Here is a 13,287-nt window from a genome sequence, read left to right as displayed (position 1 = left end):
CCAAGAAAATGGAAACTGCCCCCCAAGCTCTCCCCAGCACTCACACTGCCCTGGAGTCCATACATGTCCTTGAATTCCCCTGCCACCCATTGAAATCTCAGGGTCACACTCCCCCCACAACACACTGGCCTCCCTCATGAGCCCAAGTCACACCGTCCTTTCTCCTGAGGGATGGCAGGAAGCCTTCAACCTCTGTAAGGAATGAAGTTAGGTGGTAACTGGGTATGGGGGAGCAGTGGTGGGGAGGACTGTGGGGTAGTGGTGCAAGCAGCAGTCAGCTACAGGCACACCCCCACCATTGTCCCACAGCCAGCTGTCTCCAATTGTCCCAGGTCGCCATCATCCGGTTTCCCAGACCTCCAGGAATCTGGTTATGCTCAGTGGGAGCCCCCCCCCCATCCTTCCAGCATCTCTTGGCCTTTGCCCCCCACTCCTCTCCAGTCTCTTCTGGCCCCCTCCCTGTCTTTCTCTATCCCCTTTGCCTCTGGCCCCATCCCCTCTCTCCTCCCTCTCCCTGCTTCCCTGCCTGCCTCCCTCTCTGCCCGGCTGCAGTTGGGTGATAATCTCCCTCATTTAGCCTCCCGGCTGCTTCCCCGGCTCATTGCCCAGCTGGTCCCTGGGGCCCGGCCCAGCTTCTTCCCCACCCCCACCCCCAGCCCTGCGCCCAAACTCCCCTGTCCCCTCCCTGCTTCCCCCACCCTCTCCCAGGGGACCAGCTGCCCCTTGCAGTGAAACATCAGGACCCATCAGGGCTGATTGTGGCTGGCCAGGACCTGAGCTGGGTGTGAGCAAAGGGAATGGGGCTGTTGGGGACCCTGGGCTGGGAATGCAGGGGGGGTGGGGGGTTTGTTGCAGGGTCAAGATGCCAAGCCTCAGCCAGGGTTCCTCTGCCCTCCAATTGTCCCCATTCCCCAGATTTGTCCCCAGTCCAATTCTCCACCCCCCAGGTGATGAACCGGGCTTCATGACAGTGAGAAAGAGAATGGTAGATGGGCTGAGAAGCAGAGATTGGACTGACATCTGCATAGCCTGACAAGGCAGGGCCTGGAAGTGGGGGCAGAGGGTGAGGGGGTGGCAGGAAGAGCAGGATGGTTCTGGCTCAGGACACCTGGGAGCAGGCATGGAGGTTTTACTTGGGTAAAATGCCCCAAAGGGAGACCCGGAGACCTCCCAGGATTCAACTTGGGGATTCCAAGGGAGCCTCTTCTCACAGCACAGGGGCCCCCAAGCTGAGCTGCATCTGCTGTTTCCTACCATTTGTGGGCCCTAGGATCCCTGTCTGGCTAGCCCCATTCATAAACTACATGACCCCCAAACTCCTAGACAGAGCATTCTCCTAGAAAGAGAGTCCCCAGCCTGCCCCTGCACCCAGGGGACACCCCCTTGTCACCCTCCCCAGCCCACACACCTGGCCCTGGTGTGGGACAAGGGGATGAGCCAGTGCGGGACAGACCTGGGTGGGAAGGGACAAGGATGGGGGGGCCAGGGCCGAGGCGGTCCAGGCCTGACTGGTGAGCGAGCAGTAGTGACAAACGGGCTGTGCGGGGGCCGAGGGGCGGGGGGCGGACGGCGGCTGATTTATCTGGGTTATTTATGCCGCGGACGAGGCAGGAGAAGCGGTTAATGAGAGTCCCAGCGAAGGGGGGTGGGGAGGCCCGGACGTGATCTGTGGCGACTGAAGAGGGTTAGCGTCCCACCACCAGGCCCTGCCCCCACTGTCCGCCAGTGCTCTTTGCACCCCCCACCTCTGACCTCCTAGGGCAAGCCCAGCCCAGCACCCTCCCCTGTGTCTCTTACCAACACCCTCATCCCCTTTCAGGTACTCCCAAGCCCAGGCAATGGGACTGAACGGGACCAGGTCCAAGATGGGGAGCGGGACAGTTCTGCAGGAACTGGGGAGGGGACCAGAAGGGGAGGACAGGAGGAAGAAAGATGAAAAATCCTGGCTGGCCAGAAACTAACAAAGTCTGTGGGGGCTGTGGGAGAGGGTTGGGATGGGAAGAGGCCAGCGTGGGAGTGGGTGAGCAGCCCACAGCCTCGGAGCTGAGGCTGCAGAGAGGGCAAAGGGAATGGGGATACTGATCTGGTGTCAGCCAGGAGCCTTGACGGGGGCCTGAGTGGCAGAGACAGGCTGGGGAGGGAGGGGGGCTGGTCAGAGAGCAGAGAAAGCAGGGAAGGAGGGGGAGAAGGCTTTGCAGCAGCGAAAGCTGCTGGGAGCAGATAAGGCGGCACAGCAGCAGGAGGGATTAAAGCTCTGAGGGGCCTGGGAGGGGTGGGGGGACAGGCAGGGGAGGGTTGAGGGCAACACACCAGGGCCAAGGAGTAGGGGAAATGAGGGCTGCGAAGGGGGCAGGACTTAATCAGGGGCCAAGAGGTGGTCATGGACTGGGAAAAGAGGAAAGAAGGAACTCCCGATCATCTGTTCTGGGGAGGCGGATTTTTCTGCCGTGGACGGAGCCCCCGCACCCGCGCAGGTCATCGGGGCTAAGAGGAGGGACACACTGCTGAGCGTAGGGTACTGGTTGATTATTGGGTGGGAGGGAGTGGCAGGTGCCGGGCCTGGGATCCTCTGAGCTGGTGGCTGAGACTGAGGGCACACAGCGCCCCCTTGAGGTGGTCAAAGGAACACAAGAGTGCCACAGGGAAGAGTCATGGGTGCCCAGCCCGCCGCCCTGGCAAGGATCACAGTGTCAGAGGGGGCTTTTCTGTGGGGAGGAGTATGGGCTTTGTGGAGAAAGAGGGCAGGTGGCCTTGCAGGGCTCAAGCTTCGGACCGGATGCCCCTTACCACCCCCGGCCTCTTGCTCTTTAAGCATCCCCAAGGTGTGCTTGGGGTGGTGAGGCCCTGCTCCCTCACACCAGAGCCCAGGGCAGTACAGAGGTGGCCCTGGTGGCGGAGGGAAGGAAGCCTCGAGGGGAAGGAAGGTGGGGAGAAAGGATGGGGGAGGGGAGCGGGGGTGGCGGGCGGGGCCGGGTAATTGCGTGTTTGCCGGTTCTCCCGTCTCTGCACACGAGGGAGCGTGTGTTGGTGGGTGTAGCTTCGCCTCGAGGAGTATGTGTCTGTTGGCAGAGGTGTCAGTGTGTCTGTCTCAGGGGTCCGGGCTCTCCTTACCCACCCCCCCACTTCGTGTTTTGGGGAGCGCGGCTCTGGGCACACCCAGCTGTGCTCCGTGCTGATGCGGCAGATGTGGCGGGGCCCCAGCTGTGCCTGCTTCCCGCAGAGGGGGAGGGGGCTGCAATCTGCTCCCCCGATAATGGCTGCTAAGTGCCAGGAGGAGGGGATCGAGATGGAGGTGGGACTGGGGCCGGCAGCCCCGCCAAAGGGACAGGAGGGAGATGAGGCCCTCCCCCACCCCACCCAGTCCTGGCCTGCCTCCCCCAAATCTGTGTTCTTGGCTCGGCCTCTCCCCCTCGCTGGCTCCTGAAGCCCATCCAAATTTCTCTCCACACTCAGCCCCTGTCCCCAGCTCTCCTTCCCCATCGCCCCATCCAGCTTGGTGCCAGGGACCCGCCCCCCTCCCCGGCCCCCAGCTCGCTCCCCCTCGCTGATTTTACAGAATAATCTTTTTATGGAAACTGAAAAAAGCGCTAATGGCAGGAGCGCACCCCTCCCCCGCATCCCTCCCCCGCTCATCCCCCACTTCCCACCCCAGTTCCCTCGTTTCTCCCTTCTCAGCCCCTCCCCCGGGCCAGCACTCTCTACCCCTACATGGTCAATAAAGGTTGGATGCAGGGTCCCAGAAGTGGTGGACGAGGGGCTCTCCGCTCCCCCTCCATTGACAGGCTGCTCCCCATCTTGGGCCCTGAGCTGCCCTTCTTAGATGCCCCCGACCACATACACACACACACAACAGTGACTTCCTCAGCCTGGGTACGGGTGGGGGGGGGGAGGTTATGTTACAAAGACTTCAGCTTCACTAGCTCTCCCCGACCCCACTTCAATCATTGACCCTTTCCCCTTCCAATGCCTCTCCCCACCATGTCCCCACCCCCACTGGGTCTAGGAGGGGGGTCCCGGGGGCCAGGGCCTGACACAGACTTATTGGATTTCACGGTGTTTTGCTGAGAAAATAATTAAATTATCATATTTATGATGGAACTGCCATGGCCTCTGCCAACCACTTGGAACAGAAGGGTCAGGGCTGGGGGGAGGAGAGAAAAGGGACCCAGACCCTGGCCCTATGGCCCACTCTTCTCCCAGCCCCTTCTTTGGGGAGATGACCCCAGGCCCAGAATGGGCACTTGAAGCCCCTTCCTAGCCTCACGTGGAGCTGATGGAAGGTCTGGGCTGGAGGCAGGGACCAGAGGAAACAGGCAAGGGGCAGGTTATAGGTCAGGTCTGCTAAAACACTGATTTTTTTCCACAAGATCTCACACAGCCCCAGGGCCCAAGGGGATTGGGAGGTCACACCTAGCCTAGTCCCCATGACACCCTCAGTCCAGCTCCCGAGAAAACGCATCTTCCTAACTGCCAGGCTATGAAGCTATGAAATCCTGGGCTCTGTCCCAGACCCTGGTGCTGGTAACAAGGCCCCAGCACCCTGCTGCCTGCCACCCCTGCCTGCTGCCAGGACCCCCTCCTCCCTCCCACCCACACCCTGCCCCCCCACCCCACATTCTCTTCGGGTAATTAGATTCCTCTCAATTAGCAGATTACGATCATTACCAACTCATCTGGCAACTAAGCTCTGCACCCACAGCTGGGGAAAGGGGGGCACCAAGAGGGGCACATGGGGGTCATGGGCAAACATGAGAGATGGCTGCGAGAGGAGGGCTGAGAGCTCCCAAAGGGCAGGGCCAGAGTGACAGCACGTGGCCCTCCCAGGACACTGTGCTTCTGGAGAGAATGGCACCAGCTCAGGCCTGCCCTGCCTGCCAGAGGAGTAGGACACAGCCATGAGACCTCAGGCGGGGCCGAAACCCCCACCCCGCCAAAAGCCAGGCTGGGAGCAGATGCAGCCGGTAAAGCAGAAAACAGGCCGGGGCTGGGGCTCAGCAGGCAGAGGAGAGCGGGCTGCCGGGTGATTAGCCCCGGCCCTGTGGCTCGCAGTCCCTGTGCCCGCTGCCCAACCAAACCCCTTTCCACTTCCCTTCGGAAGCCTTGTGCTTGGGAGCCTGAGCCGGGCCCAGTGAGGAGGAACAGGGAGACCGGCAAGCAGGGGAGAAGGCGGGCCCGGCCGGCTGGGGAGCCTGGAGGGCCTTCCTCCTGAGCAACGCAAGAGGCTGAGGCAGTGGGAGGGGGAGATTTACCAGGGCTCCAGATTCATTATTCATGAGCCCGCAGCAACGACTCCAATTTAAATGCTAATGTGGGGGGGCCTGACTCAGCTGCCCCCCTTCCGCCCCCACCCCCAGCCCAGGCACAAGCTGAGTCCGAGTCTGTGCTGGCTCTAAGGTTCACAGGGTTTATTAGGGAGTGGGGAGGGAGGCCAGGAGTCCCCCAGGCCACCCACATTGTTCCCGCTGGGTGAAGATCCTGCCTGGCTTCCTCTGGTCCTTTCTGGACAGAGGCTGGCCAAGCAGGCAGCAGCCTCAAGGGGAGCAGATAGGCATTGGGGGGCCTTCTGGCAACCCCCTCAGAGGATGATCTGGTTGGTGAAGCTGCGGCTCAGCTCCTTATGTGGCAGAACAATTGAGTTCAGGATGAGCACCTCGGCAGGGATCCGGACGCGGCAGCCTGCAGCAGGGATGAGGGCACCAGGGGGAGGTCAAGGGAGGGGAAACGGGCAGAGAGCTGGGGCCATCCAGAAGGATCCCTCTCTGCCCATCTGTGCCGCTGGCCTTGCGCCCCCAGTGACTCACACAGGGCCTGGCACACAGCAGGCACTTGGTAAATGTTTGCTAAATGAAGAAACACACACACACAGAGGAACAAATGCTCCCCACAGAACACTGGCCACCACCTGTGGTGGCTTCTCCCAGCCCCAGGCCCCCAGGGAGCCTTACCCAGGATGGTGATGGCAGGCAGCAGCTTCCCATCCTTGAAGAGGCTCTCACTGTCCATGCGGGCTCGGGGGTCATTGGGGTTGGGGTCATTGGGGGTACCCTCCACGCGGGCCCAGCGTCCTACAGTGCTCCCCCATCCCACGATGCTGTGCAAGACACACGTATGCTCCTGCCAAACAGGATGGCACGAGGTGAGTGGGGTAGGAGGGAGTAGGAACAGGAGGGTGTGAGCTGGGGCCAGGGGCAGTGCCCTTGGAGTTCACCCTTCTTCCCTGCTCTGGGGAGTGGGGGGATACCCGGGTCCTCCCTTCACACTCTTGGGATGCCACATGCTGCTGTGGGTGACCTGGAACCTACCTGCAACGTGGCTCCATGGAGGACAATGCTCTCTCGGAGCCTCACACCCTCGCCCACGGTCACCCCCTTTCCGATGGAGACATTGGGGCCCAGCTGTGGGGAGGAACACACACCATAAGCCCTGGAGGAAGATCCCCAAGTCCAATCCCCTCCAAGAACAGATAAGGGGGAAGCAACCTCCTTGAGACCACACTACAGGCTATGACAAAGAGAGAGACTGGAACCCAGAGCTCAGGTGGTGTCTGGACCACCCACCCATCCTGATGGCAACCGACCGTCCCCTCCCTGGGGCTGGGCCCACCACTCACCACAGCTGATGGGGCCACCTTAGCCGTTGGGTGGATGTAAACATTTCCTAGAAGCAGAAGAGAGGACCTGGGGGCAGATATCCCAAACCATTTCTGGATGGGGGCAGGGATTGAGACTTCAATTCTGGACCAGCAGTCATGGTCAGCAGTCATGGCTCAGAGGGCAGAGGGGGTTGGTTGTGGGAGGTTAAAAATGAGGACAGGGGCCGAGCCTGTGGCGCACTTGGTAGAGTGCTGCGCTGGGAGCGCGGCGACGCTCCCGCCGCGGGTTCGGATCCTATATAGGACTGACCGGCGCACTCACTGGCTGAGTGCCGGTCACGAAAAAAGAAAAAAAAAAAAAAAAAAAAAAAAATGAGGACAGAGTGGGTACCTCGGATTCGTGGACCCCCTGGAGTGTGTTTCGCCAGCCTTTCTGGGTGAGTGAACTGGTATCGGCTCAGATAGAGGCGGGAGGCATAGAGGGCTGAGCTGGGGGCCATAAGGAGGGTGGTGCTCAGGGGCCAGCAGGGCCTGTGCCCACCACCCCAAAGTCTGAACCCCCAGGCGACCCAGCCCCCCCAGCAGAGCCATAGAACCCCCCATCTCCAACCCCACATACCCTGCAGACTTGATCTGGCTCCAGATACCATCGGTGAGGTGCACATAGATCTGGCCCTGCCCTGCCAGGGCTGAGAACACATCCTGCTCCAGGCGGATGGTACCTGCCCCTGGCCACAAGCCTGGAGAGTCCTCCCTGGCAGAGAGGAGGATGCTAACATCAGTTCCTTAGCGGGGCCCCAACTATGGGACCAACACAGTCCCTCAGGGACTGGAGTCAGAGGAATACCCCCACCTGTCCAGTTCTGGTCAGGTCCTCTCCAAAGGGCTGCTCACATCCTAGGAACCTCTCCCACCAGGGCCCAGCTCGGGTGCTATCACAAGGGAGCCCAGGCATAGACCCACTTCCCGTCTCTACCCCATGTCCAGAAGACGTTCCCCCATTCTCATTCTCCTCCCCATTCACCCCTCCAAATCCCCCCTCCCGCCACCCTCTCCCTCAATGGATGGAATGAAACACAGACTCACCCCAGAGCAAGGCAGCTGATGAGGGCAGAGACAGTCATAGAAAGAGAGGGAGAGAGAGAGAGATGGTAGAGATGCCAGCTCAGCAGAAACAGAGACAGATAGGCCAGGAGAGATGGAAAGAGAAGCAGAGACATGGGCGGGAGTGAGAAATGGCTACTTGGGGATGAGGCACAAGGTGGGGAGGTAGGCAGGGCAGACTCAGTAAAGGCAGGCGGCCCCTAGAAGGGAACAGCTTTCAGGCCTAGGAGGGGCGACCCTGGGATTGTGACAGCAGGGCTCTGGGGTGCTACACTCCAAGGGGAGCCTGAGAGTACGTGTGTGTGCGTGCACGCATGTCTGCACCCGAGTGTGTGTGCATCCGAGTGTGTGCTGCCTTCTGTTCTGAAAGGCGTCTCTGGGACACTCAGGGCTTAGAGAAATGGACCAGAAGGGGAGTGGGCAGGCGGTGATAGAGGAGGAAGTGGCATGGATAAGGAAGAGGGACAGAATGAGGTTAGGAGGGGAGGGACTCAGGAGGCTCAGCTGGGGATGACAGGTGAAGAAGGGAGAAGGGAGGAGGAAGGTAAGAAGGTTGAGATGGAGCCTGCAGAGACTGGTGTGTGTTGGGGTCTGTGACAGGGGACTTGGGGTTACAGGGCCATGGGGCCTGCCTCACAGTTGCCTATCTTGCTGATTTCGCTGAAACACATCCCGAAGAGGCTTCAGGGCTTCCGGGGAAAAGAGATAGATGCCGCAGTTGATGATGTCACTAATAAATGTGCTGGGTTTCTCCACATAGTGCAGGACCTGAGGACAGAGCAGGCTAGGGATAGTGGAGGGTGGGGAGGACCACTGCCACAGTCCCCTAAGACACTCTGATCTCCAGGCCTGCCCTGCCCCTCCTCCCTGCTGCCAGGGCAGTCTTCCTAAAATACAGCGTGCATCCTGCCACTGCCTGCCTTTAAACCCTGAGATGACTGCCCTTCACCTTCACATCCAAGAGAAATCCAAACTCCATGCCCTCTCCTGCCTGATCCTTCCCACCTCCTAGTGCTCCCAGAACACAACTTCACGCCATTGTATACCTGTGCCTGGAATGCCTGTTCCCACCTCTTCATCTGTAAAGTCCACATTTCAAAACCCAATTGACATTGTCACTTCCTCTGTGAGTCCTCTCTTGCTGGCCCCAGAGATAGCTATTCAGGCCTGTGCCACTTGCAAAGGTTGGCTTTTGACTCTGTCTCTCCCACTACACCGAGTGTTCCTGAGAGGCAGGGACTGTGCCTTTTCAGCTGTGTTTCTCTCACACCTAGCTGGTGCCTGGAACAAAACTATATATATGGAGGAATGTATATATATGTACCTCATATATGCATATGTGTGTGTGTTCATGTGCATGCATATGTGCATGTGTGTTTATATGTATGTTTTATATCAAAGCATAATCAAATAAAAGGGGTGTGTGAAAGTCAGTTAGGCTCAGGGGCAGGGAGTTTCACAGCCCCTCTGCCTGGCCAATTATGTCCCCACCTCCACAACTGGGAGGCATTATGCTATTTGCTGCCTCTATGCCTTTGCACAGTCCATTCCCTCTGCCTGAAAGGCCTTCCTGCCTCCTTCCTCATCTAGACAAATCTAACACAGCTCAGACCTCGCTTCCACCAGGAAGCCCTCCCCACCTCCACCCTGGCAAGACTGGGTTGGGCCCCCCCACCTTTTGTGTTCCCTAACATCCTGTGCATACATTTATTAGAGCACCAAACCCATGGAAATTAACCATTACCGTTTTCCCCTAGCCAGTCTCTCTTAAAGGGATAAAAGACGATCAATTGGGGGAGTGTCCCACTTGTTTGACAAAGCTGGGGCCCACCCAATAGTACTCCAGCATTCTCTAGAGGCCTGGCGTGGAGGATGATGACACACAGAGGAGGCAGCCAGCCAGCCCCCTCTCCACTCTCACCTCATGCGTTTCTGGATTCTCAACAATGCAGCCATAGTTGAGGGATTGTGTCCTGTTAGCCTGAAAGACAGATGCACCTGAGCTGTGACCTGCCTGCTCCAGGGCAGCCACGTCTGTTTTCTCTTTCTTCCTTTCCCTCCCCTATAGCACCTGGCACGCAGCTCCACCACTGACAGGCCTTCAGCAGGGGTGAGAACTGACAGCTGCCCTCCCTCTCCCTATGTCTGAGCAGCCAAAGGGCTCAGGGTCTCCACTGACACTTCCACTACTGCTGGGGCAGTACATCTCCTCCTGACGCCCATTCTGCTCCACCTCCCAGGCTGCTCCTGCCTCCCTGATACCCTACATTCCAGGAACCTCTCTGGATTACCCCTCCTCACCTTCCAGCCCTCCCGGCCCCCTCACCGTTGTGCCAAGGAGTAAAAAAGGGTGAGGCTGGCGTCTGTGGGCATCCAACATAGCATTCAAGGGGAAGTCAGAGCAGACGTCAGCGTTGAGCACAAAGAACGCCTCGGGGCTCCCAGCCAGAATCTGGTCCCGGAAATGGTAGAGACCACCTCCTGTGCCCAGGGGTGCAAATTCCTGCAGGTACCTGTCCCCAGGGACCCCAGAGCCAGTTCAGTGAGACCCAAGGAGACAGATACCAGGAGCTAGGTCACCAGACACCCCACCCCCACCCCTCGCCGTTCCCAGGAGTACTCCTGCCCAAGGCCCACAGAGAAACTCCATAATTCAGGGATTCAGAGATGCCCAAATAAGAATCCTTCTAGTATGTGAGGGTGAACTCTGGCAAATGCCAATTCAACCCACTCCCAAGAACTCAGAGGCCTAGGGCACCCCCCTCCCCTATATATGTATGTGTGCACAAACACCTGACTGGAAGGTTAAACTCCTGCTGGGCAGCTTCTAGGAACTGGGTAAGGGACTCATCGGGTTGGTAAAAGCCAATGAGCAGAATCTCCTGCATCCCAGGGACCTGAGAACAAGGGAAGAAGTTGGGAGAAAAAATACACCAGGTCTTCAAAAAGTTCATGGAAAGATTCATATTATCTTTTCATTCCATTTTTCCACAAACTTTTTTTTTTGGTCTTTTTCATGACTGGCACTTAGCCAGTGAGTGCACCGGCCATTCCTATATAGGATCCGAACCCGCGGCGGGAGCGTCGCCGCGCTCCCAGTGCCGCACTCTCCCGAGTGCGCCACGGGCTTGGCCCTTCCACAAACTTTTTGAAGTACCCTCGTATCTGATAAAAGGGAATGTTGGGGAAATCCCTGGTGCTGGCCCTGAAGTCCAGAGACCACAGTTGCAGGCTCAGCTGTGGGGCCCTGGGGCGCTCACTTTACCACTCTGGCCTGTTTTCCCCTCTGGACAATGAGGACATTAGAGGAAGTCTCAGCCCTAGTCTTTCAATCTTTTTTTTTTTTAATTTATTTATTTTGGGGGGGTGGCTGTCTGAAACAGGGATCCGAACCCTTGACCTTGGTGTTACCAGCACCACACTCTGAGTAAGCTAACCGGCCAGCCCATAATCTTTCAATCTTTTATTATTCCTCCCACCCACCTGAATTAGGACTCACTCTAGGAAAGACTTTGCCTCCCAAGCTGCATTAAGGGATAATCCACCCATTTTTTTTTCTCCATTCTTATTATCTGTCAGTATAAGTTTGAGATCAGCATGAGATCAAGGGCCTGCATTGTACTACCCACCTTACAAACATCACCTCTAAGCTTTGCTACCCCACAATGAGGTCTAATCACCCCCATTTTACAGATAAGGAAACAGGCTCAGAGAGGGTGTAAAATTGCGTCAAGCCTCACAGCAAGCAGAGAGTGGATTCAAACCAAAACCTTGCCTGCCCAAATACCAAAAGCAATAAAGAAATGAGCTCCATGGTGAGCAAGGGTATGAATTCTGTGCTTTACTATTAAGGGTCCCCGTGCTATGGCTTTAAATTGTCTCTGAGATCTCTGCCTGATCTCACTTTCCATACTTTAGAAACAGGAGTGAAATCTGAGCAGGAAGAAGCCAGATTAGGGGAAGACAGCAGGGCAGCTGCATGTACAACTTGAGGGGGTGTCATTCACATTGTCAGCTGTGAATGATGGACTTTGGAGTTATGCCTGGTGGGAAGAGATCGTGGTTGGGAAAGGGGGAAATATGGCATGGAGAAGATGAACAGAAAGTGAGGTTAGACAGGGGAGCCTATGCTGTTACCTGGGCACAGGACTCGATATGGTGCTGGATCATAGGGACCCCTGCCACAGGAAACAGTGGTTTGGGCACCTCAAAAGACAAAGGCCTGAAGCGAGTGCCTGGGAGAGGAGAGAGGAGATTTCAGTCTCCTGCCTCTCTCTGCTCCCATCCCACCAACCACTCAGCCCAACCTCCTCCCCCGTTCCTCTGGCTGCTCACCCTTTTGAGGGCCTCCAATCAAGATCACGGCTTTGAGCATGATGGTGATTGCTACTTAAACCTCAAATCCCAACAGAGAAATTGGGCTCAGATCTCATACCCCAGCAAACCTAAAATCCCAAATATCAACACTTAGCCCTCTCCCAAGATGTAAAACCAAAGTTCAGTATAGTAGTACTTCCCTGGACACAACACCTCACAAATCCCACACGTCTCAGATCCCAACCCAGATTCCAGTTGGCCTTCAAACCTCACAGTGATTCTTCCCAAATTCTCAAATTCGCACTTCACAGTTGGATCTCTAACAGGCTTCCCTCTGCTCATGAACAAATTCTGCAAACTCAGAACTCAGCAGAGAACCCCTTCTTAGACCTCCAACCTCAAAAAACTGAAAGCTCAAACCCACTGATTCTCAAATTGTTGCATCCTCATTCTAAAGTTTAAGCCCTGAATCCCAATAGTGAACCCTCAATACTGAACCACAAACCTTGAGCCCCAGATATTTAACTTCAATCCTAAGCGGGAACCCCAAGTATTGAACGAACACTGATCTGCATTTGATGAGCCCCCAATCCTAGCAAAAACCCTTCATATGCTCAGCCTGAATCCTAAAACTAACCTCTCTATAAGCTGAACCCCGAACAAAAAGACAGTCCCTTGGCATCCTAAACACTGAACCTACCACCCCCCAAGTCCTAATACCATCGGTGCTGAATTTCTGCATTCGGAGGACTGACTGCTGACCTTCTGAACCCCACAACTGACACTGTCCAGTAAACCCTAGCGTCTGGTAGCCAGAGGCTGTGGGACCAGCACAGGAACAGACACGCGGAGCCAGCCGAGACCTCCGAGCCCTTCCTCCGTCTAGGGGCCGTCCCCTGACCCCGACCCCTTCCTCCAGCCATCCACCAACTCCCTTTACCACTAGCTCTCTTTATGCCACCTCGGTCGCCCGCTACTGCTTGCTCCTTCCGCGCACGTGTCTTCTCGTAACTCGCGAGAACTCCTTCGCAGAGCCTGCCGGGAATTGTAGTTCTGAAGATTTTATCCCCCCCCCCCCTTTTCGAACTGTGAGAGAAGGAAAGCGATGGTGGAACCCGGGGGCGGAGCTGAGGGATCGAGGGGGCGGGTCTAAGTGAGAAGGGTGTGGCCTGAGAAGCAGAGGCTGGAACCTGAGATTGGGACCTGAGATGTCCGGGAATGGGCCCAGGGGCAGCAGCCAAAGTGGAGAACTAGGTCACAGGGAAAGGCAGGAC

At 57.2% G+C, this 13,287-nt stretch overlaps 1 protein-coding gene across 3 annotated transcripts; it reads right to left on the bottom strand.

The window, feature by feature from the left end:
* Positions 1 to 5,384: 5,384 nt before the first annotated feature.
* On the bottom strand, positions 5,385 to 13,025 carry GMPPA (GDP-mannose pyrophosphorylase A). 3 transcript variants are annotated; one of them, XM_063103502.1, is made up of 14 exons: positions 12,954 to 13,025; positions 12,032 to 12,141; positions 11,834 to 11,931; positions 10,490 to 10,593; positions 10,023 to 10,209; positions 9,618 to 9,677; positions 8,334 to 8,464; positions 7,679 to 7,693; positions 7,212 to 7,346; positions 6,984 to 7,081; positions 6,611 to 6,657; positions 6,303 to 6,395; positions 5,946 to 6,114; positions 5,385 to 5,676 (listed from the first exon to the last, which is right to left on the bottom strand). In XM_063103502.1, the coding sequence occupies exons 2-14, from the start codon at positions 12,069 to 12,071 to the stop codon at positions 5,576 to 5,578; spliced, it is 1,278 nt and encodes a 425-aa protein (XP_062959572.1). In that variant the 5' UTR covers positions 12,072 to 12,141; positions 12,954 to 13,025; the 3' UTR covers positions 5,385 to 5,575. The 3 variants fall into 3 exon arrangements, with proteins under 3 accessions (XP_062959572.1, XP_062959576.1, XP_062959586.1); XM_063103506.1 differs by lacking the exon at positions 12,954 to 13,025 and adding an exon at positions 12,776 to 12,940; XM_063103516.1 differs by lacking the exon at positions 7,679 to 7,693.
* Positions 13,026 to 13,287: the final 262 nt, after the last annotated feature.

Source organism: Cynocephalus volans, chromosome 1 (assembly GCF_027409185.1).
Source record: "Cynocephalus volans isolate mCynVol1 chromosome 1, mCynVol1.pri, whole genome shotgun sequence".
NCBI lineage: Eukaryota > Metazoa > Chordata > Mammalia > Dermoptera > Cynocephalidae > Cynocephalus > Cynocephalus volans.
This window is presented reverse-complemented; position numbering and strand designations above follow the sequence as displayed.

Excerpts from the sequence above, each read along its gene's own strand:
- GMPPA (XM_063103502.1), bottom strand. The coding sequence starts at position 12,071 with ATGCTCAAAGCCGTGATCTTGATTGGAGGCCCTCAAAAGG. Across the intron at positions 9,678-10,022 it reads TTTTACTCCTTGGCACAACG|GCTAACAGGACACAATCCCT; the intron begins GTGAGGGGGCCG and ends TCTGTCTTTCAG. Across the intron at positions 8,465-9,617 it reads AGAATCCAGAAACGCATGAG|GTCCTGCACTATGTGGAGAA; the intron begins GTGAGAGTGGAG and ends CTCTGTCCTCAG.